Consider the following 23,124-nt stretch of genomic DNA (forward strand, 5'->3'; position numbering starts at 1 on the left):
TTCTAAAGATAATCTTCCTTCAGAAATACAGTGATATAAAAAACACCCACACCTCGTTTTGATTTTTAAATGTGCAGTACATGCTCATGTTTATTCAACGGAACCTTTGGGAAAATGGTCAGTTTTGATATTGTGGCAAGCGCCATAAATAAAATGGTAATAAAAAACATATCCCACAATTTACAACCAGCCCAACTTCAGTCTACTCATCACCTTAACTTTAACTGTGTTTGTAGCCGGTGCCACAGGCAGATTAATAAACAAACACAGCGCAGAAGTTAACCCTCTGTTTGGGGCCTGGGGCCTGTTTATTAAGGAGAAGTTTTGTCATGCCCTGACATTTGTGCTTTTTTTCAGTTTCTTATAAATATCTAAATGGCTAAAGTCTAATCTCACTGTAATCAGCACAAACTGGGCTATAATAATATGTTAAAGCAGCATGTATGTACATGATTGTGTTTTTGAGAAAAAAAAATGTTATGCGTGGTTAGTGAAAAACTAAAAATGTTAAATCACTTGAATAAGGCAATAAAACACATACAGAAAATTGGTTCCCGGATATTTTGAGAACTGGAGCTTGTAGCCTAGAATTTTTTTTTTTTCTAAATGATGTGAAAATCATCTTGTTTACTCACTTACAGAAACCAATATATTGATTTAAATTTTCTAAGACACTTTTTGTTGGTAAAAGTCATATGCGAGTAGGCGTCAACTATCATGAATTCACACCTGAGAAGCTAAAGGCCTGCATAATGAGCGCATAATGAGCATTCAGTCAGCTGTGTGTCACTGAGAGGGATGAGTTACAAGAAAGAAACTGAGGACAAAATAAATCTATATAATTTTCTGTTTGCAGATTACTTAGAATATATTTAATTATCCCACAACATAATTTAATATTCACTTGTGAGTGCAGTTAAACAGTTGTATTTGAGGAAAAATCAAAGCTGACTTTCAAACTGAATTTTTTGCATCATTACTCCATTCTTAATGCACACAATCCTTCAGAAATCCTTTTAACAATCTTATTTTCTACAAAAAAAAAAACATTTATTGTTATTATTCTCATTATTATTATTATTTGATTATTATTATTATTATTATTATCAATGTTACGCTAAAGAGCTGAGCTATTTTTTTTTTATAGGTTTTTTTAGGGGGGATAAATTGAAAGAACAGCATTGTTACATTTGTTACAGTTACATTTATTTGTTACATTTATATTTTTTACATCAAGCTTTTGAATGGTATAGTATTGAATATTGTTATTGAAACTTCATAATTTTCACTTGATTATACATTTGAGTCAGGAATTATAGTTTTATGGAAAAAGTCTTTGGAAAAAGTCTAACTAGTAAAATGTTTACACGTTATGTGAAAACAAGTACAAGTATATAAAATCAATAAAAAAAGAGACTTACTCATGTTTATGATCTCTATCTGAATAAGTGCTTCATTCTTTTTTTCTGAGGAAATCCAAATCCTCAAATCCTCAACCACATCACATCTTTTTGGGGTGAATTATGTCTTATTCCTCCCATCGCGCGAAGCAAACAGTAAAATAAAAAAACTTGAAGAACAGTCTCGCTGCAGTGTCTTCTGTTGTGTGGGCGTATTCAAAAGCCGCGCGCTTCAGTGAAACATTTTGAATCTCAAAGCGCGCGCAGCGCGGGGGCGTGGTCGCATTAGAAGATAATGAAGGGAGACGTGAAAAACGGACATCGCGTTGTTTTCATATGGATTACTTTATCACAGAATATTTGTTTTCACCAGCACTTGTTTAGTTTAAAAGAAGACATGTCAGGCTTTCTATAGATATAACTCTCTCATGTCTCTTCGTTGAGTATTCACTGAGTTTCTAAAGTTCATCTTTTCATGAAATTTGGATCTGAAGATCAGCGCAGACAAAGGCTGCAGACAATGTGCACTCCTTGTTTGTTATCTTTATTTTATAAGTGCACAAAGTTTTGTTGTGATATTGTGGCAAGGCCCATACAAAAAAAAGTAGACCCTTTACAGATTCGATTGATGTATTGCACTTATCTGTACGATCAAAACTGAAAGTGTAATTTAAGTTCTTTTCGGGGTTATCAGGAGAAAATACCCCAAAACGCGTATACGCGTTAATCGACTCCAGAGGGTTAACTTCGGGCCAGGCACGTGTGCCCGATGAAATAGTATATATAAAGCTTGAAGTAGGGATGTGCGGTAGACCGGTACTGGTACGATATCATAATTTTGGTATTTCATGCGCTGCTGTTTTTTTTGCTTCCCAAATTGATGCAAAACCGGTTAACCTGAAGAACGACGCCATGGATCAAACAGATGAAACTCTATTAACGCGCCTGCAACTAATAAATCCAGAGAGCAGTAGAAGTGAAATATGGCATTACTTTATATACAAAACAGATAATAAAGGTGAACACAGGATTCAGCACATTAAATCTTGCTAACTTGCTCAATCGTGTGCTCATCCTGATCTTTTCCGAGAATTAAGAGATCGACAGGTTAGTGCATCATTCATAAATTCAGACTTAATTTGAACTTTTATTCACAACTGATCAACACACAAACATAAGATGTGACGCAGTAAACATGAAAGCTGAAACATGTGACTCATTAGTCACATTTTGGTAGATTTGCTATATTAATTTTAGTATCAGTAATATGAAGGGAATGTTTCTGCCACATTGTCGACTGCTAACATGAAGCAGCCGAGAGAGAGATTTATATTTAAAGCTTTTTCTTTGCCTATCTGAGTCTGAAATCTAAAAAACATTCTGAGGGAGAGAGAAATAATAACGTGATTTTGAATATTACTTTGACTGTTAGAATAACACATATATAACACTTGAAAAAAAAATTGTTATAACTCATCAACAGCATTACAGCACTTAGATATATAATGATTACAGCACTTATAAAAGATAAATGTAGGCTACTAATACATGTTTAGTATGTAAACATTACTTTATGCAATATTATTAAATACTATAAATGATGATAAATCACTTTTATTATCCTCCATTTTTTTTTTATTTTTTTTTATTATTTTTTTTCAGTTCACTTATTTTTTGAGGCTGGTTATTTGCCACCTATGGTATCGATACCGAGGTATTACTTTCTGGTATCGTACCGAAGCCAAAATTATGGTATCGAGCCATCCCTAGCTTGAAGCATCAGAATCGGCACTCTATCAACAATCTCAATTAGAAGTGTCAATAGTCCATTTGAGAGATAGGTGGCGGTAATGCACTTATAAGTCTGCGATCCACCATAAAGCAAGAAGGATGAAGAAGACGCCTCACACGCAGGCTGTAGAAGAAGATGAGAATGCACTCAGGACAGTTTGGACATTACAGCGAAAATCAGAGGTAAAGAATAAAATAAATACTGTTCAGTTTCTTGCACAGACCGATTGTTTTGTGTCTTTACACAACAATGTATCGTCACGAGCCGCAGGGATTAATTTGGTTTGTTTGTGTATGTTTTATGACTCTCAAAGCTGTGATTCCCATCCACTTACATTATATGACTGATAGATTGCAAAGGTTTGAGTTAAAAATCTCCTTTTGTGTTCTACTGAAGAAACAAAGTCACCTAGATCTTGTATGCCCTGGGGGTAAGCAGATAAACATAAAATTTTAATTTTTGGGTGAACTATCCCTTTAAGTCGAATAGACCTAATGCTGTCGGCTGGAATAAGCGCGCTAATTGTTGCGTGTACTTAGGATTTTATTTTTTACCGAACTCACAAAGAGCTCATAAATGGCACTTTACCTCCTCGTTGCTCCATGTTTGTCCTCGCTCATTTTGTTTTGGATACAATCGCTTGTTCCGTGTCATCAAATCGTGTCGCATAGTGTCGCATCATATCATTACCTACTGTTTTCGGTTTGTTTAGAAGTATTTGGTCCGTGTTGGATTCCTATATAATTTGAACCGCACCGGAATTCATTTGGAAGTGGACCAAGACCCATCTTTTTAGTGGTCTTGGTCTGCTTGTTTGGTGCGCACCAGGGTTCGGATGGCAGCATTCACACTTACTCAAATGAACTGCACTAACAGAGTAATCGCACCAGAGTTTGTTTTAATCAAATCAAACATGACAAGTGTGAACACACCCTTAAAGTGGGAACTAAATGCCTTTTCCAACTTGAGAACTATTTACAGTGACAAAGAATTGTTTATTACACATAATCTGTACTGATGTCACAGACCATAATGATGTCAGCATTACTGAGTGTAGTTTGAGTGTAGTTTTGGCTCCTCCTCTATGCATCCTATAATTCTTATAGAGCTTAACTTGTTGTATTTAACACAAAATATTTTTAAAGCTGCAAAAATGCCACATTTCCATTAGAAACTTATTAACTCTTCTTATTTGAGATCTTATCGTTTTCCCAAATAGACACACAGTGCAGCTGCGATAGGTTATAATAACGCTATTTCGATAACATCAGCTTCACAGTGGGTGTTTCAAACACTTTATAATTTGAAACCATGCTTGAGCCATTTGAGAATCTTTCAGCATCACATAAAAATTTCCTTTAGTCTTTTAGCACCAAATCATTGCTCCCATTTTGGTCTTATGTGTACTGGTGCATTCAGCCAAACACTAAGAATCAACACGGGAGGAAAGCTACATGAGGGGCACATAACAGGAGTTTACATCACCTTCAGAAACCCAGAAACCAATGACATGGTTTGTGTACCCAATCCCAGGACCTGTCTCATTCAAATCAAACAGAAGACAATCATAACAAGGTACAGTGGCAAATGCAATCAGCCCACAATACACCAGCCACTATTTTCCCCACCAGCAGCAATGAGCGTAGAGAGGCCTTTGAGAGCTGTGCTTAGCGATGGGAACAATCACAAGTGTTTTTGTGTGCAGACGCAGAGAGGCGGGAGAGATGGGTGAAATGCATCACTGAAGTGTGCTGATCAGCTGCCTGCTAAGCCATTATTTACACACACACACACACACACACACACACACACACACACACACACACACACACACACACACACACACACACACACATTCATGTCATAAACGAAGCACAACGCAAAAACAACACCAACTTCAGTCGGGACAAAGAAAGCTGCTCAAATCCCAAATTAAACCCTCACAAATGCTTGAATACTCTTCCAAATGCAAATCCCAACCCTCCTCTTTTTCTCTGAAACAATGCCATCGGCATTCAGCACCACAGTCTTTGGTTTAGCCCAATGAGCAAGTGGCATACTAAGAGTTCCAGAAATATAATCAAATGCTTTTTGGAGACAATAAGTGGAGTGGCAGATGTATAACTTGCGGGTTTTCAAGAATAGATAATCAAAATGTAGTGGGTAAAAACCCTTCAAGGTGCAACATTTTGTGCACTTTATTTATTTGTATAGCAAGTCACTTCAGATAAAACGGTCTGCTAAATGGCTACTGACCTTTAAGACAAAGAATGTGTCTATGGTTTCTGAAGCTACAGCCACGTACAACACTACTGCAAAACTAGAGCATATGGCATTACTCCACTGCTAACTATTTAATCTCTTTTCCACAGAATGGGTTCAGCAGCTGTTCACAACTCTCAGGTTGAGGATTCATTTTCCTGAACTTGGGGTGTATTACAGAAAGTTTCTTATCTTAGGTCTTAACTTAAGATGTGATATGTTAAGTTAGGATTTTTCAGAATTTCTTATTACAGAAGCTAGTGTTGTCACTAGGCATGGGCCGGTATGAAATTTTGACGGTATGATAACCTTAAGCAAAAATATCATGGTTTCACGGTATCACGGTATTGTTGGTACAGCTTGTACACGGTACAGCTCTGAAATGTGTTATTTTTTTTACCCAGTCATTTAAAAAATAAGATCATTTAAGAGTTGTAATAAAAATACAGTGATACCGTGAAACCATGATATTTTTGCTTAAGGTTATCATACTGTCAAAATCTCATACTGGCCCATGCCTAGTGAGGAGGTTTCCCTGAGAGCTTGAAGATCCAATGGCGTTACAAAGTTTTACTGACAAGCTCTTTGTAAAACTTATCATTGGTTAAATATTTGTAAAATATCCTCTGTTTTAAAATAATAATAACGAATTATAATACAGATATGAAGTTTGGATAATTTTTCATGGCACACCTGACTGGGCTAGGCAGAGGCATCGTGCCCATTTAAAGTCAAAGATTTTTGAGCCAAATGGATTTTGAATGCAGCTTCCAAAAGACAAAAAAACTGCAGATTAATATTTTCTATATTAAATACAGTTTGAATACAATCACACCAGTGTGATTAGATCTTTCAGTGCTTAATATCATCAACTGCTAAATTCAAATTTGCGTTCGCTGGCTGGTGCTGAGCCAGAGACAGAAGCGTTTGTAAAGCTCTGCATTATAACCAATCACACACGATGCTGTTGAGCTTATGAATGCAATGACCAATCAGAGGTGCTCATATGAGTCATCGCTAAAATGCCGGTGTTTTCTTCACTCACTTGCTGACTGAATACCTCTCTCTGGCGAATTCTATCATCGAAAACAACAAAGTGCAAATATGTGTACGAATCTGTAAGATATTAATTTCATAGTGTAGGCAGCTTCAGTTTTTTTTTTTTGATCATCTTTTTATTATTTTTAATATATAACAAATAACCTAATATATCCATTCAGAATAAAACGCAGGAACAACAACAGACATATAATCAATTTACATATTCCAATGAGAAAAAAAAAACCTTCAGTTTTTGAGAGTGCTCAAACTAGACTGTCAGTGAAAATGTTCTTTGATAATGTAACTTGCAATGTTAAATTCACATTAAATATAAACTCAGTCGTATTAAAAATATGTTATGGCATGACACCCATATCTGTTAATTAAGTAAACAGACAGGTTTTTTATCCATATTACATTATTAGGTTACTTTGACCATCTCCCACTATAGATCATAATCTATAAAGGTGAGAATTAAGATATTTCATGATAATTCAGTTTGAAAAAATAAATAAATAAATGAATAGATAAATAACTCGTGCCCCCTCAAAAATAATGAGTGCATGACGGCCCTGAAAGAGACAATCTGTTTATTAAATCTGTCTAATATACACATATATCATAATATATCTATGTTCTATTAATCTATTTTTTTTTTTAACAAAGAGGTGGGGGGGGGGTTTGCTATGTCATTGAGCTTCCTCAACCCTCTGAAGTTTCCTAACCCCTCTGAAGTTTGGGAAGCTCTGCTCTAACACGTATATTTTAGATTCACAATTAATTAAAAAGCCTCTGGTGTGTAAATATCATCATGTCATCCAGTTTTTTTTACCCTAATAAAAGTTATAGGAGCATTAAACGGTTAATAAAGAAACTTAATTCTAATGCTCAAATTAGCGTTAGCCGCACTTATGCTAATGATTAACTACTCTAATAACAGCGTTTATTTCAATCCTACATTCAAATTAAAATATTTCATAGTATTCATAACAGAAGCTGTGTTTCCCACAGCGGCATATGCAAATTCATTCTCCGCCAGCAGGAGGTGATTGTAGAGCGTGCAAGAGAGAGAGGTTTCCCCAGTAACGGCTGTAATCAAATAAGCGCTGAGCCTGCGCTCACAAATGCTGCTCAGGCATAACAGGCAAGATTAAATGAAAATGACATACAAGATTAAATGAAAATGACATCCATAATTTTCTGAAAACAGTCGGTTTTCTTCAGAAATACAGTAATATAAAAACACCCACACCGGGTTTAGACTTTGACACGTGCAGTGCTCATGTTTATTCAACGAAGTCAAAGCCTTTTGGAAAATCTGTTTGTTGTGGTCAGTTTTGATATTTCCCAATGTATGGGAAATACTGTGAAACTTACCTGCTTGAACTCTTTAATTTGATATGGGTGTCTGTCTTCAAAGTGTTTTGTTAGTTTGGTGTGTTTCCTCCTTTTGAGGTCGCCATGTCTCAGTGCTTTTATGAAGAGAGAACCGGGTTGACCGGGTACTCGGTACCACCGGTACTTAAAAAAAAACTCGTTTTTTTTAGTACCTACTTGGTACCGAAGTACCGGGTCTTTTGACAACACTAACAGAAGCAAATCTTAACTTGATTTGGGAATCTTATCCTATCTTACAAAATCGTATCTTATCTCTAGTTAGGAAATCTTAAATTGCATTATCAAGCTCCACAATCCACACTCAGGTCTGTTACCAAGCAACCAACACTGTCTGAGCTGCTGATGAGGTAAACAAAATAATAGAAGCTACTTCACTTTGAAAATCACCTTTTACCGTAAGGCATTAGTCACTTGCACTATAACCGGTAATGCCCCGTGACGCTTTGTTGGTCTCTTTAATGCTGGTTGCAGTTCCTGTGCTAACTGTAATATCATGTTGCGCGGCAGTCTGTAATTTCTTATACGTTTTTTTGTCATCAAAATGTAAAATCTTCAGGCTCCTCCAAGAGTCTTTCTACCATTAAACATCTCTGTTCTTCATTTTCAATTATTAATATATGTAATACCATTGTTGGACAGTGCAATTCTAAGCGTTTTTTCCGTTAGCTTTCAAATAGTTTTGAAGTTAGGACAGCTGTGGGGTTGTCCTGAAGTTAAGAGAGTTTTTAGGATTTTTTGTCAAGTTAGGAGGTTTCTGTAATACCCCACTTCGTATCTGTAGTTAAGATAACACGCGTAGGAAACGCTGTTCTGTAATAACTTTTGTCCTAAATGTGGTCCTAACTGAAATTACCATGGTTACCAAATAAGATAAGATAAGATAAGATTTTAAAGTTAGGATCTTTCTGTAATACCCCCTACTGCTCCCTAAACTCATTCCTTTTAGTTGCAGTGATAAGAACCAGTTGTTCCTCGTTTTTTTCCTCATTGCCCATCTGAACATCCATGTTCCTCAGGTATACTCATTACAATAGTGGTGGTGAAAAGTGGCACGTGTGTGGACAGTGTGAGGCCCTTGAAATTTCTAGTCATCAGGAAGTTGGTAAAGTCAATTTGACTTATAACAGCCTGTTCAGCTTGTCTTATACTGTGAATCAGCGTATCTGCACTAGTGATAGCGCTTAAATTGGACGTGGAAATGACAGGGAACAGCTCAAGATATATTGAAGTGAACTGTACAATTACGAGTTTGGCTTTAGTTATGGCCAGGGCTTGGTAAGGTGTTGAAAGCAGGCTTAAGAGTCATCGCATGCACACACTCTTCACCTGTTCAGTGACATTCACAGCCTCCAGCGTGAGAGCATGTGGAACTCAGTCATACTACCCCTCTACCTTCCTTCACCTCCTCACAGGAATATCCAATCGCTCTGACGGATGACAGCTCTAGAAACATGACATTTAAGCCCCACTCTCATTCTTTTATCTTCATCTATCCATCCGTTCTCACCTGAGTACAGGCCAAAGCCTTCCCTGTAGGGTTCTGGCCAGGCAATCAAGCAATTATTAGCTTGGATAAATGTCTCATGCGTCCATTGTTCTCCCATAGAGAGTGACAGGCGCTTTCAGAGATGAATAAGGTGTCTTCCTTCATTTTGGAAGGGTCAATTGTTGACCTGATGTCACTTTTGTCAGCCTTAATCACTGTTTTGGGCTCATACTGAGCCTCAGGGGTGACACTAAAAGACCAAAGACACTACGGACTTACAGTTTACAAAAACAGTTGAATTTTGTGTTGCAATGTATTCTAATCTATAGGGTTGTGATGGTGATTAACTGACCGGTTAACTGACATGTGACAACACTGGTAATACACCAGGGGGTGGGGGTGGTGTTCGTTGGAGTTGTCCCTCTTTTCCTCACTTTCCTTTACTTTTAAATAGCTTAAAAATGCCAGTGCACATTTTACTTTCACTTTTAAATTAGCAGCAATTCCACATCAATTGCTTGAATGGACAAAAAAAAAAAACACTACAACGACAAACTCACTTATATTAAACATTTTTATTAACAAAAATACACCAAATAAATAAGAAATATAGAACATTTATTAGGCCTTATGATGTGATGCGTAAAACGCAGATTTTGTCAAATTTTTTATGAATTAATCAAAAGAAGTTCATTAAACAAATTAAAACTCGATATGGACTCTGTAAATATTAAGCTAATTTAAATATGAGTCCTGCATGTTCTGCGTGTCTCTGTTAATGAATGGTGCAGACATGTGGGTTCATTTACAACACAAATACTAAAGTGGACGTGATGCTCGCAGTGATTTTAGTGTCTGTTGTCTTACTAAATGAGGATGTAAACACTCTTCAGAACTGCTCTGAGAGTCACTTCATGAGCATTTGACTGTTTGATTTGAGTAAAACTGGCGTCATATCACATACACAGAACTGTAAAGGTATTCACATCAACCCATCAAAATAAAAGTCCGGTTTGATTTGAAGACATTGTGCCTATTAGTATTTTTCAGTAGAATGTACATGGCCTACTACTACTACTACTACTACTACTACTACTACTACTACTACTACTACTACTAAAATGAAACAAACATTTTTTTTAAGGAATAATCACACAAATAGTCAATAGTGAATCCCCCTTGTTTGCCAAAAAATAAAGTTAGCTTGATTTTCAATAATTAAAATATAAATAAAATGTATGTTTTATGCCTTTATTTGATAACCAGAAAAAAACAAAAAATACACAACACAGAATTTCTGAGGAAAAAAAAATTCATAAGGCTACTGAATGAATAAATTAAGTTGTTTTATGCATTCAAATAATTAGACATTCTAAAACACAGAATTTGGTAACGATAAACAATATGGGGAGAAAAATTCACAGGGTCAGAAACATGTAGTTTTTTGTTAAACTTTTAATAAATTGATGTGAAAATGTTATGACAGAGAGCGTACACGGTTTGTGTTCAGCAGGTGTTTTCCAAAATGGCGCTATGGCGATGTGGGGAAAGACAGAGGAGATGACTTGTTGAATAAAGTCATTATTTTTGTTTTCTTCGTGTACAAAAAGTATTCTCATCGCTTCATAACTTTACAGTTGAACCACTGATGGCAGATGGACTATTCTGACAATGCTTTTCATACTTTTCTGGACATTGACAGTGTATTTTACTTGGCATTCTATCTGACAGTCACAAGCCTCCCAGCTTTCATCCAAGATGTCTAAAATTGTGTTCTGAAGACGAACAAAGCTTTTACGGGTTTGGAACGACGTGGGGGTAAGTGATTAATGACAAAATTTTCATTTTGGGGTGGAGTAACCCTTTAACACTGGTAAAACCATCAACACTGACTATCACAGCAAGCCTACTAACCTGGCATGATGCAATAAAGAGTGTTAAATCTAAATTAAATCTATCCAATTTGAACTTTTTGTTTTAACAAGGACGCAATCTAATTGGTTGGAAATACCACACAGAATAGTTGTAAATTAATAAATCAAATGTTCAAAAATGTTCTGAGATTCGGTCTCTTCTTACAGTAATTTGGTCTATATCTCAAATCTTTGTCTCCTATCCTGCCCATTTTAGCCAGTCTATCCACCAACTGCTCCATACAAGTGTTGCACAACTTTCCTGTCATCTCAGAGTCTTACTGCTCAGCTCTCCTTGAATCATTTTATTGCTTTCTTCCATTCTCTTTTGCTACTTTTTCTCTTTCCGTTTTCACAGTCTCACTACTTTTCATTTCAGTCTCTTGCTTTCTGTTCCTCTCTCTATATAACGCATTTTTGAAGTGATATAATTTCAGCGTGTAGGATTTCTGGTGGATGGCTGCAAGGAAGCTCCACACCAAGACACGGCCGTGCCGGCAGCACTTTGGATTAACGTGCCACGCCTCCTTACCCAGAGACCCCCATTGCTCTCAGCTCAAGTCACATTTTCGGAGCAGAGAAAAATAACATCAAATGGAGAGAGAGAGGGAGACGAGAGAAAGCACCATATGGCATCAAAAATTCAACTCAGAACACAGGGATCCTTCAAGGACTCTAACAATCTGTCTGAGAGTCTGAAATGAATAATGAAAAATCAATCTGCCGTGCTGGGTGTGAAAGTGTCCCGTGTTTGACTGACAGGTCAGTGTTAGCCATAAATCAATGGAGATGCAGGGAGCGCTTGTTCATTATGCCACACTAATGAACAGCAGGAATTCCATGCAAACACAATATGTGCACGTACACACAGCACAGTCTATCACAACACAAGGTGTTTTTTTTTTTAACAAGGATGGAGTGGAAAAGTTCTCAAGCTGTTTAAATCAAACTTCATGTGTTTTTGTGTGCAGCTTGCACAGTTGTTGATTTGACATCTGACAGGGTTCTACACTCACATTTTTGTTTAAGAGCACTCGTATACCTAAATTAAAATTTCAAGAAAAACAAAAATTTAGGTGTGCAGTCAAAGTTGAGTTGTTCTTCAGGGTCTAATGCATTAAGTCAAGTCAATTTTACTTGTACAGTGATTTTCAGAATGCACACCATTTCGACTTTACATAATTTTATAATAGATTAAAAAATATTTAAAGCTATAACTGTAATAATTGTTAAAGCTACAAAAAGTATTTGAACAGTAAACAAGATATTAAAACAAGTCAATTATTTAAAAAAAAATATCAAGATAGAAATAAAGCCCAAATACTGCTTTAGGCTATTTTCATGAAAACAATTAAGGTTTTAAATAAAACAACATATAAACTGCTCAAATTGAGGAAAAAGATTAATGTTCTCATTGTCAAACTATAGTGGAATATGGCTATAAATATGAACTATACATATGGTTACTTTGCTAGGACACCTGTGTCCTTGACTTTCATAGATTGACTAAAAATCACCTCGGGAGCTAGATAGGAGCAAGATGGACCATAATAAAATAGAACAAAATACAGGGTCTTAAGATGACTTTTTAAAAAGTTTCAAACTATTTTTTAAAAAGAAACATTTTGGGAAAAAAACTTAATAAAACAAACAAACAGCACAAAGGAATGGCCAAAGACATCCATACATGTGTACAATTAAAATAAATAAATAAATAAATAATAACTTTTATTGTATTATGTATAATCAAAGTCCCTTTAAGGCACAGGGCTTGCAAAATCGCTAGCCAGACGTCCTGGGACTATAGTGTTTTCCAGTCGGGCTACCAAAATGTATCACCACTCTGCCCGACAGGCTATCTTAAATGCAGATCTCCCGCGGGTCCTTAAAAACCCCTAAAGTGAGAAGCATCAAACTTAAGGCCATAAAAAGATTTAAATATGTTAAATGGTATAAGAAATGTCTTAATTATAATTTCAAGAGGTCTTACAGTTGGGGACGTAAAGACAAGAGTCGCAATACGGCTGGATTAAACTTCAAAAGGCAATGACGTCACTTAAAAAATTTAAGTTCACCTTTTTTTAAAAATAAACCTGCAATTCATGACAATATTTGAATGTATCTGAAGTGAACCGACTGTCCTTAGAAACGTGTCGTTGCCATTTTTATTTCATTTTACCTATAATTCCAGATAAAGCAGCGTTTCTGAGCGCGGAGCTGCTTTTGTTACAGCTGTTACTGGGGAAATCGCAATATTTCAGCACTCCTAAAGTGCCATCTCGTGGCAGAGAATAAATTGGCATTTCCAACAAGCCTTTCATGCTGTTTATGGTCAGATCAATGCAAATATCAACTCATGTTTTTACGCAGAGTTTTACAGAGTTGTAAATGAGAAGGAAGTTAATGTGCCTTCTAAAAATCTAAACAATTAAGTTATATTTGTATGTTTTAAATGGACATAATTTATATGCTTGATTTATCCCTTTTCATAAAAATGGTCTAAAGGCTGAAATGCTGTTGTATAAGATTTTTGTTTTTGTGAAAACCTGTATCTGAACTGTAAATCATGTAATTTTATGGCTCAATTCTGTATGTTACCATAGACATTGTCCAACACCAGTGATACAGTGTCCATTTTACTTGTGCAGCTCTTTAAATGGGTCATAACTTGCCTTAAATTTATTTTTTTAAATTCTGCAGACACCCTGTAAATAGTTCAATAAAATTCCTTCCTTCATATTTGTTGATATTTGTGTATTAAAAATATTTTTGATTGACATTTAAACTCCTATCTGATTTTCTATATATAAAAAAAAGGTATTTTTTTTATTTGGGCTAGTTAAATTCGTTTTCGGGCTACCAAAATCTCAAGAGTACCTGCCCTAAGGGCTACCAGGGATTTAGAAATTTTGTGAGCCCTGGACAAGTCATGTCACTCTACGGTAGGGGTTATATAGACTAGTCGAGTAGTCGCGTGATCGACTACTTTAACCACTAGTCGGCGCTGTTGGAAACAATCGACTACTCGAGCATGCATTAACCAGTTTGCCTACAACGCAAATTGTAGGAGTACAATATTGCGTGTAGCTGTTACTTTCTATCACTTTCTCTGTTACATGTAAAATTAAAATATGTAATTTAATAATTTGGGGTGCGCCCGAAGCCGAAATGGCACGGATAATGGCTTAAAAAACGAATAACGAATAACGAATAATTCTGTCTGAATATTCGGCTGAGGCTGGAACACTGTGCTGTTTGCTATAACAGTTGAGCCAGGGGATCAGCGCTATATTATACACAGACCTCTAAAGTCACGCAATACTGAGTGTGTGAAGTGATTGAATATAAACTTTATGAACGAAAAGAGCACATTGATGTTGCCTCTCCGCGCATCTCACAAAAAAGTACATCATACAAGATCAATAACACCTATAATAATACATCATACACGGTCTATTATTTGTATATATTTAAAAGGCAATGATGATACATGAATGAATGGAATAAACAGTGCGTTCACCAATCAAACAGCCACGTTGCGCGCCTCAGTCTCTCAAAAACCATCTCTCTTAAAAGTAGGCTAATAATCAGCTTAGATGCAGAAAGATTTTCTATATTTGCTTCTTTATCTTTTGCTGGTTTGCGTGGCACACGCACATTTGTTTAGTAAGTTCAAAACGACTCGCTTAGAGAATTCTGCGTAATGAAAATGTGCGCCTTAAATTCATTCAGTCGCGTTCAAATGATAACTAAACGTTTGTCGTGACATCTCTGCTTATATGATTTATTTATTTTTTGAAATTAATAATTATTTTACTTTAACGCAGCATATTTGTTCAGTGATAACTACGGGGAAAAAAGATAGTCATAACAGTCTTATCAAGTAGCTAACTGTACGACACCTGGTTTTATCCAAAAACAGATACTAATACTTTTGTGACTGTTACAGATACAAATACTGGCTGTTACATGAAAATTAAAATATGTAATGTCATAATTATAAAGTTTTGACAGTTTACATATGTTATGTAATTGTTGCATTAGGCTATTAATTAATTCGTGTTTATAAATAAACGTTTATTAATTAGCTATTTAATGTCTATTCATTTACAGTAGCATGAACCACGAGTAGTTGAGTAACTCCAGTATTTTTTAAATCAGAAATTAGTAGTCGTGCAACCCCTACTCTACGGCCATCTTTGAAATGCCTCTCGGGCATGCAACTGCAGCCATCTATGAGTGCAACTCCTATTTCATTGAATGGGGAAAACATAAAATTCTCCAAAACTGTTTGCCAAGCTTACGATTAAATTTCATATTTTAAATCACCAATGAAATCTGAAATCTGATCTCATAAATGTTTTTCTTTTGCACAAATAGCATAAAAAAGCTTATTTTTCAGACTAGATCAGCCAGTGCACATGCACAGTCTCAAAGACTACAGAATACCCAAGACATGTTACTCTTATAGTTTTGAATGGGGAAAAAATAGGCTCAATATGGCCGTCCCTTCGCAGGAAGCCCCGCCTTCAGTGATGACGCTACACCGGGGCTAGGGGGGGCTATAGCCCCGTCATAATTTTTAATAGCCCCATTTCTTTATGGAGTAACTCTGACGTCATCAATATCATTTTTTTTCTTAGCACCCCCACATATTGGTATAGCCCCCCCCCCCCCCCCCCCCCCCCCCCCCCCCCCCCCCCCCCCCCCCCTAGCACCGGTAGAGAAAAAATTCTGGCGCCGTGCCTGCCCGCCTTCTGAATGAAGGAGCCAATCGCTAATCAGTAAAATCAGCGGTCACTGGAGCTGCCGTTAGAAGCATCCCGGTTGCTATACAAACAGTCAGCATTCTGAGACGTGCGTTCAGGACTGCGCATGCACACTGGCTGTTCTAGCCTGAATAATAAGCATTTTATAACATTATTTGAGCAAAATAAACAAAATTTATGACACAGTTGTTATCAGATTTCTTTGCACTTGGATGCCCGAGAGGCGTTTCAAAGATGGCCGCCGAGTGACTATTGGTATTAGTCAGAGGCGTCATGCCCATTCAAGCCATTCAAGATTTTCGAGCCAAGTGGATTTGGAATTAAGCTTCCAAAAGACAAAAATAGCCGAATAATATATTTTTATATTTGATACAATCACACGGGTGTGATGTGTGGTTCATCACTAGCTGCTAAATTCAAATTTGCATTCGCTGGCTGGCGCTGAGCCAGAGACAGACATGTTTTTACAGCGCTGCACATTATAACCAATCACACACGATTCTGTTGAGCTTATGAATGTAATGACCATTTAGAGGCGTTCAGATGAGTCATCGCTGAAACACCGGAGTTTTATTCACTGCGCGGGTCGCTGACTGAATTCTGCTCTCTGCCACATTAACTCTTTCATCAGAAACAACGAATAGCAGTTGTGCGTACGATGTAAGATATGCATTTCACAGTGTAAACAGCTTCAGTGATTATAATGGGAGTTTCTGACTCGTGCCCCCTCAAAAATAATAAGTGCATGACACCCCTGGTATAAGTCCACACTATTTTGAAGTGGTGTGCCTAAAAAATCTGACATATTTGCATACATTAATTTTCATTTGCCTGCTTGCACTGTAGGCCATATTTTCCCTCATGTCACCCACACAATCATTAAATGAACTTCTGTAACATTCTTCCAGTGGAAGCATATAGTGGCTTCAGTTAGTGAGTAGCCTTCCCACTGATCTGACACCAAGTATTTCTGCCTTTCATACAACATATGTTGTTTAAAAACAATAACATGACTTTGTATCAGAGGAATAATTGAGGTTCCACCAGAATAGTTATTTTAATGTGTTTGGTTGACTTCTAACACTGCATAAACAAAGGAATTAAAACTGAATTATCTAATACTGCTCCCCTCCAGCTTATTATCTCCTTAGTAATAGATGTCTGAGATGTGTGTAGCAGAATCGCTGGTTTGTATCAGTCCAAAATGAGTGACTTAATTTGTTCAGCTCTGTCAGTTTACATTAGAAAGGAGACTCTTGACTGAAGATAGACAGATAGATATACAGATAGATATACATATAGATATATAGATAGATAGATATTTTTATAAAAAAAATAAATAAAGATTTTTTAAAAAAATAAATTATGATTTCTAGCAAATAAAAAAAATCCATTACTAAAAAATAAAATAAATTTGTATTATTTTGTGGTGGGGCCAACAGAAATGTTGGCAGGGCAAGTAAAATCAGAATTACTAGGCCAACTAGGCCAAGAGAAAATTAAAATCTTAAGTTGTTATGATCAGGATTTCAAGCAGGGTTAAAAGTGTTTAGTGTTTATGGTTTGATTTACAGTAGGGTAAATGTGAGAGGTGAGCGGAGAGGAGAGGAGAGGAGAGGAGAGGAGGAGAAGAAGAAGGGAGAGGAGGAGAAGAAGGAAGAAGAGAGCTTCATTTTGGCATCTCTTTCCACTCCTGTCCTCCCACACACGTGCTATCCACAAACTCCTCACAGCGAGCTCAGAGGGCATTGCACTCGCAGGGATTAATTCACATACAATGTTTCAGCTGTCAGATACATCCCTGCTTTTCGTCTTCCAGCTAAGCATTTAATGCCATAACAACAGAAGAGGGAACATCTGGCAAGACAAATGAGACAATGCGGGCTGCAAGGAAAAAAGAATACAACATAAGCCAAAATTAATTTCCCCAATCACAGCTGACACATCTCTATCATAATGAATTGAACAGTGACAGACGCAGGGGAAAGGTGACTCGACAAGCATCTACAAGGACTTCTCGAAGGGGCCTTCGCAATTGTGCGAGTATGTGTGTGGGTGTGTGTTTGTGCAAATCTGTCTTCCTCTTGTGTAAAGCAACAGAGCTTGACAGCAAGAAGGTGAATGATATACCAGAACATCACTACAAGCCTCATGCAGCATTATGTCCACATACACAAACGTAGCAACTCTTACAAGACACAAGAGATAAATCTTTGATAGCACTCACCTGCCCGTGACTGATGAAACCATGTTTGTGTGCAATCCTCTCAGCCTCCTCGGCTCCCACTTCAATGTGGACGGCCCACGTGTTGGTGTAGATGCCTTTGCCTGTAATCAAGCGTGTCTCTGCAGCCAGGAGGACCAGGTACGCCCCCAGAAACAGCAGCAGGGTCCAGCAGCCCTCCATGAACAGGAGTGCTTCGTCTCCAAGCCTTCTGGTGATGAAGTTTGTTTACTAATGCATCTGTGGGCTGCACTGTGAATTCAGCACTGTAATGACCTGGAGAAGACAAGACAGAGTATCAGGAAAGAAATACTAGTGCACCCAGAGGCTCATCGTTTTCTATAAAGCTCAGGTTACCTTCACATAACTGTTCTGTCAAAGAACATTCTCAGAGGGACTGTGGCGAGACATAAATTTTCATAAAGGTGTCTTGAGTGCTATTGATAGCGTTACACCAAGGGAAACTGGGATACAAACAACATTTTGTAGGACAAGGAGAAGGCTTTGTGTTTCACTTGTACCCACTTGCTACATGCTTGTATCTACAGCAAGTTCAGAAAAAAAGGTCATAAAATCTTCTGATGATGTTGCTTGTCTTTCAAATAGTTCAAATCCTGTCATCATTTATTCACCCCACGTGTCGTCCAAACTTGTAAGACTTACTTTCTTCTGTGCAACTAAACTTAGTAGAGTTTTCTATGCTCTTTCATGCAATTACAAGAATGAAGCTTTCATATATCAAAGGAGCATAAAAGCACTATGAAAGTGCTATGATCTGTATTCAGAATCTTTTGAAGCCATATAATAGCTGTGTGTGAGATACAGATGGAAATTTAAATAATTATTGTAGGGATATAGGGATAGTTCTCCCAAAAATTAAAATGAAAAATTATGTAATTACAAACTTGTATAATCATATACAGTACAGGTCAAAAGTTTGGAAACATTACTATTTTTAATGTTTTTGAAAGAAGTTTCTTCTGCTCATCAAGCCTGCATTTATTTGATCAAAAATACTGAAAAAAAATGTAATATTGTGATATATTATTACAATTTAAAATAATTGTTTTTAAATGTATTATACTTTAAATTATCATTTATTTCTGTGATACAAAGCTGAATTTTTAGGATCATTATCACATGATCCTTTAGAAATCATTCTAATATGATGATTCATTATCAAAGTTGGAAACAGCTCTGCTGCTTAATATTTTTTCAGAGCATGTGATACTTTTTTAGGATACTCTGATGAATAAAAAGTAAAAAAAAAAAAAGAAAAAGCTATGTTTTTAAAATATAAATATTTTGTAATAACAATATACACTACTGGTCAGTAATTTTGGGGTCAGTAATTTTTTCTTTCTTTCTTTTTTTTTTAAATAAAAAATACTTTTATTCAGCAAGGATGTGTTAAATTGATTAAAAGTGATAGTAAAGAAAATATATTATTAGAATATATATTATTAGAATTTTTATTTTATTTTGAATAAATGCAGTTCTTTTTAACCTTTTATTCATCAAATATATTAGACAGCAGAACTGTTTCCAACACTCATAATAAATCAGAATATTAGAATGATTTCTAAATGATCATGTGATAGACTGGATGTTACATGTGACACTGAAGGCTGGAGTAATGATGCTGAAAATGCAGCTTTGCATCACAGGAATAATTATTTTTTTAAAGTATATTCAAATAGAAAACTATTATTTTAAGTTGTAATAATATTTCACAATATTACTGTTTTTTCTGTATTTTTTTATCAAATAAATGCAGGCTTGATGAGCAGAAGAGACTTCTTTCAAAAACATTAAAAATAGTAATGTTTCCAAACTTTTGACCTGTGCTGTATATTGGTAAGCATTTTTTAATGCAAGTATCCTTTTTTCACCAAAACTGTATTTATTTGATTAATTGCAATGATTAAAAAAGTGAATTTTTTATAATCTCAAATAACTGTTTTCTATTTTTCTATTTTAATGTATTTAAACGTATAATTTTTTTTTTTTCATTTTGTGATAGTAAAGCTGAATTTTCAGCATAATTACTCCAGTCTTACGTGTCAGATGATCCTTCTAATATCCTAATTTGTTTTTCAGGAAATATTTCTTATTATTTTTCAGGAAATTATTCTTAATGTTAAAAATAACTGTGCTGCTCAATATTTTTACTTTTTCTTTTTTCCACCCACTTTTTTCAGAATTCTTTGAACAAAAACTTATTTGAAATTGAAATCTTTAGTACTATTCTAAATGTCTTTACTGCTACTTTTGATCAAATTAAAACATCCTTGCAGGATAGAAGTACACACACACACACACACACACACACACACACACACACAAGAAGTCGCATGGATTTACTTTTATAATGCCCTTGAATCCTGTTTCTACCAGAAGATCATTTTGGGAACAGCAGTTATGGTCAGGGGAAGACAGAAGGTGTTTTACACAAGATTTGAAACCATATACATTGGGATGATGACCATGTGGCTTGAGCATTGCACTATCCATCAGAGAAGCTCTCCGACACGGCAAGAGGGAGTCCCATGGTGTTAGGCAGCTCCTTAGAGACAGCTCAGTTCTTGCTGACTGCACAAGTAAGCTCAAAGCTTGGCTCAGGGCTTGGAATATAACCCCCAACACCCTCTACAACAAAACAGAGCATGAACAATAAAGCCTGGCATGTGATTTCGAAGACAGCAAGCGTGCAAATTCATAGTATTTCCTTCTAAAGCGAAGGCGTGATGCACGAAGTCTAGGAATAGTGTTAAAATTATAGCACCAACTTGCACAATGTCTTTTAAAACAAGGTTTAAAAACAACAGAACTTAGCATTTAAATACCAGCTCCTGGTACAAAGAAGTGAGTATCTTGACAAAAGGCCTGCTGAAGAAACAAACAAATCGTCACGTCTAAAATCTGCATTACAGAGCTCATTAAGGGCTGGCACAGTGCAGCGAGCTGGAGAGGAAAGAGGAGAAAACCATGTGTGTCTTACTGATGGAACCTGCGAATGTCACACCTCCGCAAGCAAAGAAAATGAGAGAGAGACAGTGAGGAAGAGAGAAATAGAGATACTGTACCTATACATTTCACTAACTGCAAAAGCAAAGCCTGTTGTATCTAAACCTATTCGATAGTTTAAACCAATTAATTTCATTAACCTCCATTTAAGAAGATTCAGTCAATTAGCAGCTAAGACAAGTTTACAAGACAAGTAATGGAAAAGTGGTCAGCTCTCAGAAATGTATTTGCCGCCTCTTATCCATTTTCAGCATTGTCAGATAACTGCCATTCAGGTTAACCGTCCCCTGTATTCAATCTTCACTTGTCTCAACAAGACTAATTTAATAATTCAGCCACTTGTAAAAGCTTCTTCTAATGGATAAACGTAGGAGGTAATGAATGATTTACCTTTAGAGCACAACACATGTAAGATGTGACAGAAAGGCTGTTGATTTCAAGACAACTATGTTTCTGACAAAGAAACAGGGCTTGTGGCTTGTCTTTTCTCATCTTTATTAGGTCTGACAAGGTCTTTGTGCTACTTTGTGTATTAGAAACAAGAAGACCACTTTTTTTCAGCTTACAAGCAGAACGTGGAACCAAGCCAGAGGGAATTCTGGTAATTGTGTTGCAATCACAACATTGACCAGAAATTATTAAAATAATTGCTTATCAACAGCTTTCCAAGAACCGAAAAATTACAGAGTGCATTTCTAGTAAATCACAAATTCCCAAACCCTCAGGAGGAATATGTCACGAAGCCAAGATGACATTCAAATTAATGTAAAGCCAGTCACGTAGAACTCCGGGATCTTTTTGGAGGTCGGCCATCAATCTTCATTCAACACTTCAAATGACTTATTTTTCATATTTAATGACTCTGAGCACCCGTTAAGGGCTGAATCAAATGGAAAGAAAGATTATCTAGCTGTCTCTGAGGATCTGACAGATTGCATGCTTGCAAGAGGTGATGTCCCGAGTGATGCTACTGGCTAGGAGGGCCAAATTTTTATAGCGTGCTCTCTGGGGAAGAAAAAACCATAATTACTATGCCTTAATAACTCCTCATCAAACACAACTACAACTACTAAAGCTTTAATGATCCATGATGGCTCTGTAAGGGCAGGAACCGAAGTGCTTAGTCACTCATTAGACAGGGAGAGACAGATCACGTTTATCTCTACCTCTTTTTTCATCTCTCTCTCTTGTCAGGATCAGAACAGAAGATGACCACACTGCCTGTTCAAAAAAAGCCCTTTGGGTAAGCCAGATTTCATAAGCAAACCTGCCAAAAGAACGAATGTTTCAAGACAAGTCAAAGGACATTTATAATGATATAATAGAGAATATCAATCATTGTATTTATAAGGACCATCACACAGTCCTCATATGAACAACGGAGACAAAGAGTATCACAATAGTATCTTTATGCTCGCTTTACATTCACGCGAAACCCGCATGCACCTTAAATCAGTCAGAGCATCGGAAATCATTCAATTACGCTGAAAACACTGGGCGTGCAATACGATAATAAATCTATCGGAGGATTTGGAGTCAGTTTAGAAAATTGAAAATATTATTATGTGCTTTTTTTCGTGGAAATCAAAAGGAGGCGTGGAACGGAATGACAGACTCTAGTTACCGTTCATTTTATTTGAATGGAAAACCGGCGCAATGAAAGTGAACGGTGACCAAGACTGTCATTCTGGAGAACATTTCTATTTGGGTGTTACTGAGTAACTTAACTTTAAAAAGCCATATAGGTTTGGAAAAACATTAGAAGGATAAACACATTTTTATTTTTGAGGAAAGTATTCATTTTGGTCACCT

General features: G+C 36.4%; 1 protein-coding gene across 3 annotated transcripts in view; it reads right to left on the reverse strand.

Annotated features, from left to right (window-relative positions):
• Window positions 1-23,124, reverse strand: part of LOC122134158 (furin-1-like) — a 99,639-nt gene that overhangs the window by 75,784 nt on the left and 731 nt on the right. The window contains exons 2-3 of one of the 3 annotated variants that reach the window (XM_042715132.1): window positions 22,479-22,579; window positions 18,289-18,561 (exon numbers count right to left, since the gene is read on the reverse strand). In XM_042715132.1, coding sequence (XP_042571066.1) covers window positions 18,289-18,468 — 180 coding nt within the window. In that variant the 5' untranslated portion in view covers window positions 18,469-18,561; window positions 22,479-22,579. Of the gene's footprint in view, window positions 1-18,288; window positions 18,562-18,642; window positions 18,797-22,478; window positions 22,580-23,124 lie in introns of those variants that run through there. The other 2 variants (XM_042715133.1, XM_042715131.1) reach the window with 2 other exon arrangements.

Source organism: Cyprinus carpio, chromosome A25 (genome assembly GCF_018340385.1).
Source record: "Cyprinus carpio isolate SPL01 chromosome A25, ASM1834038v1, whole genome shotgun sequence".
NCBI lineage: Eukaryota > Metazoa > Chordata > Actinopteri > Cypriniformes > Cyprinidae > Cyprinus > Cyprinus carpio.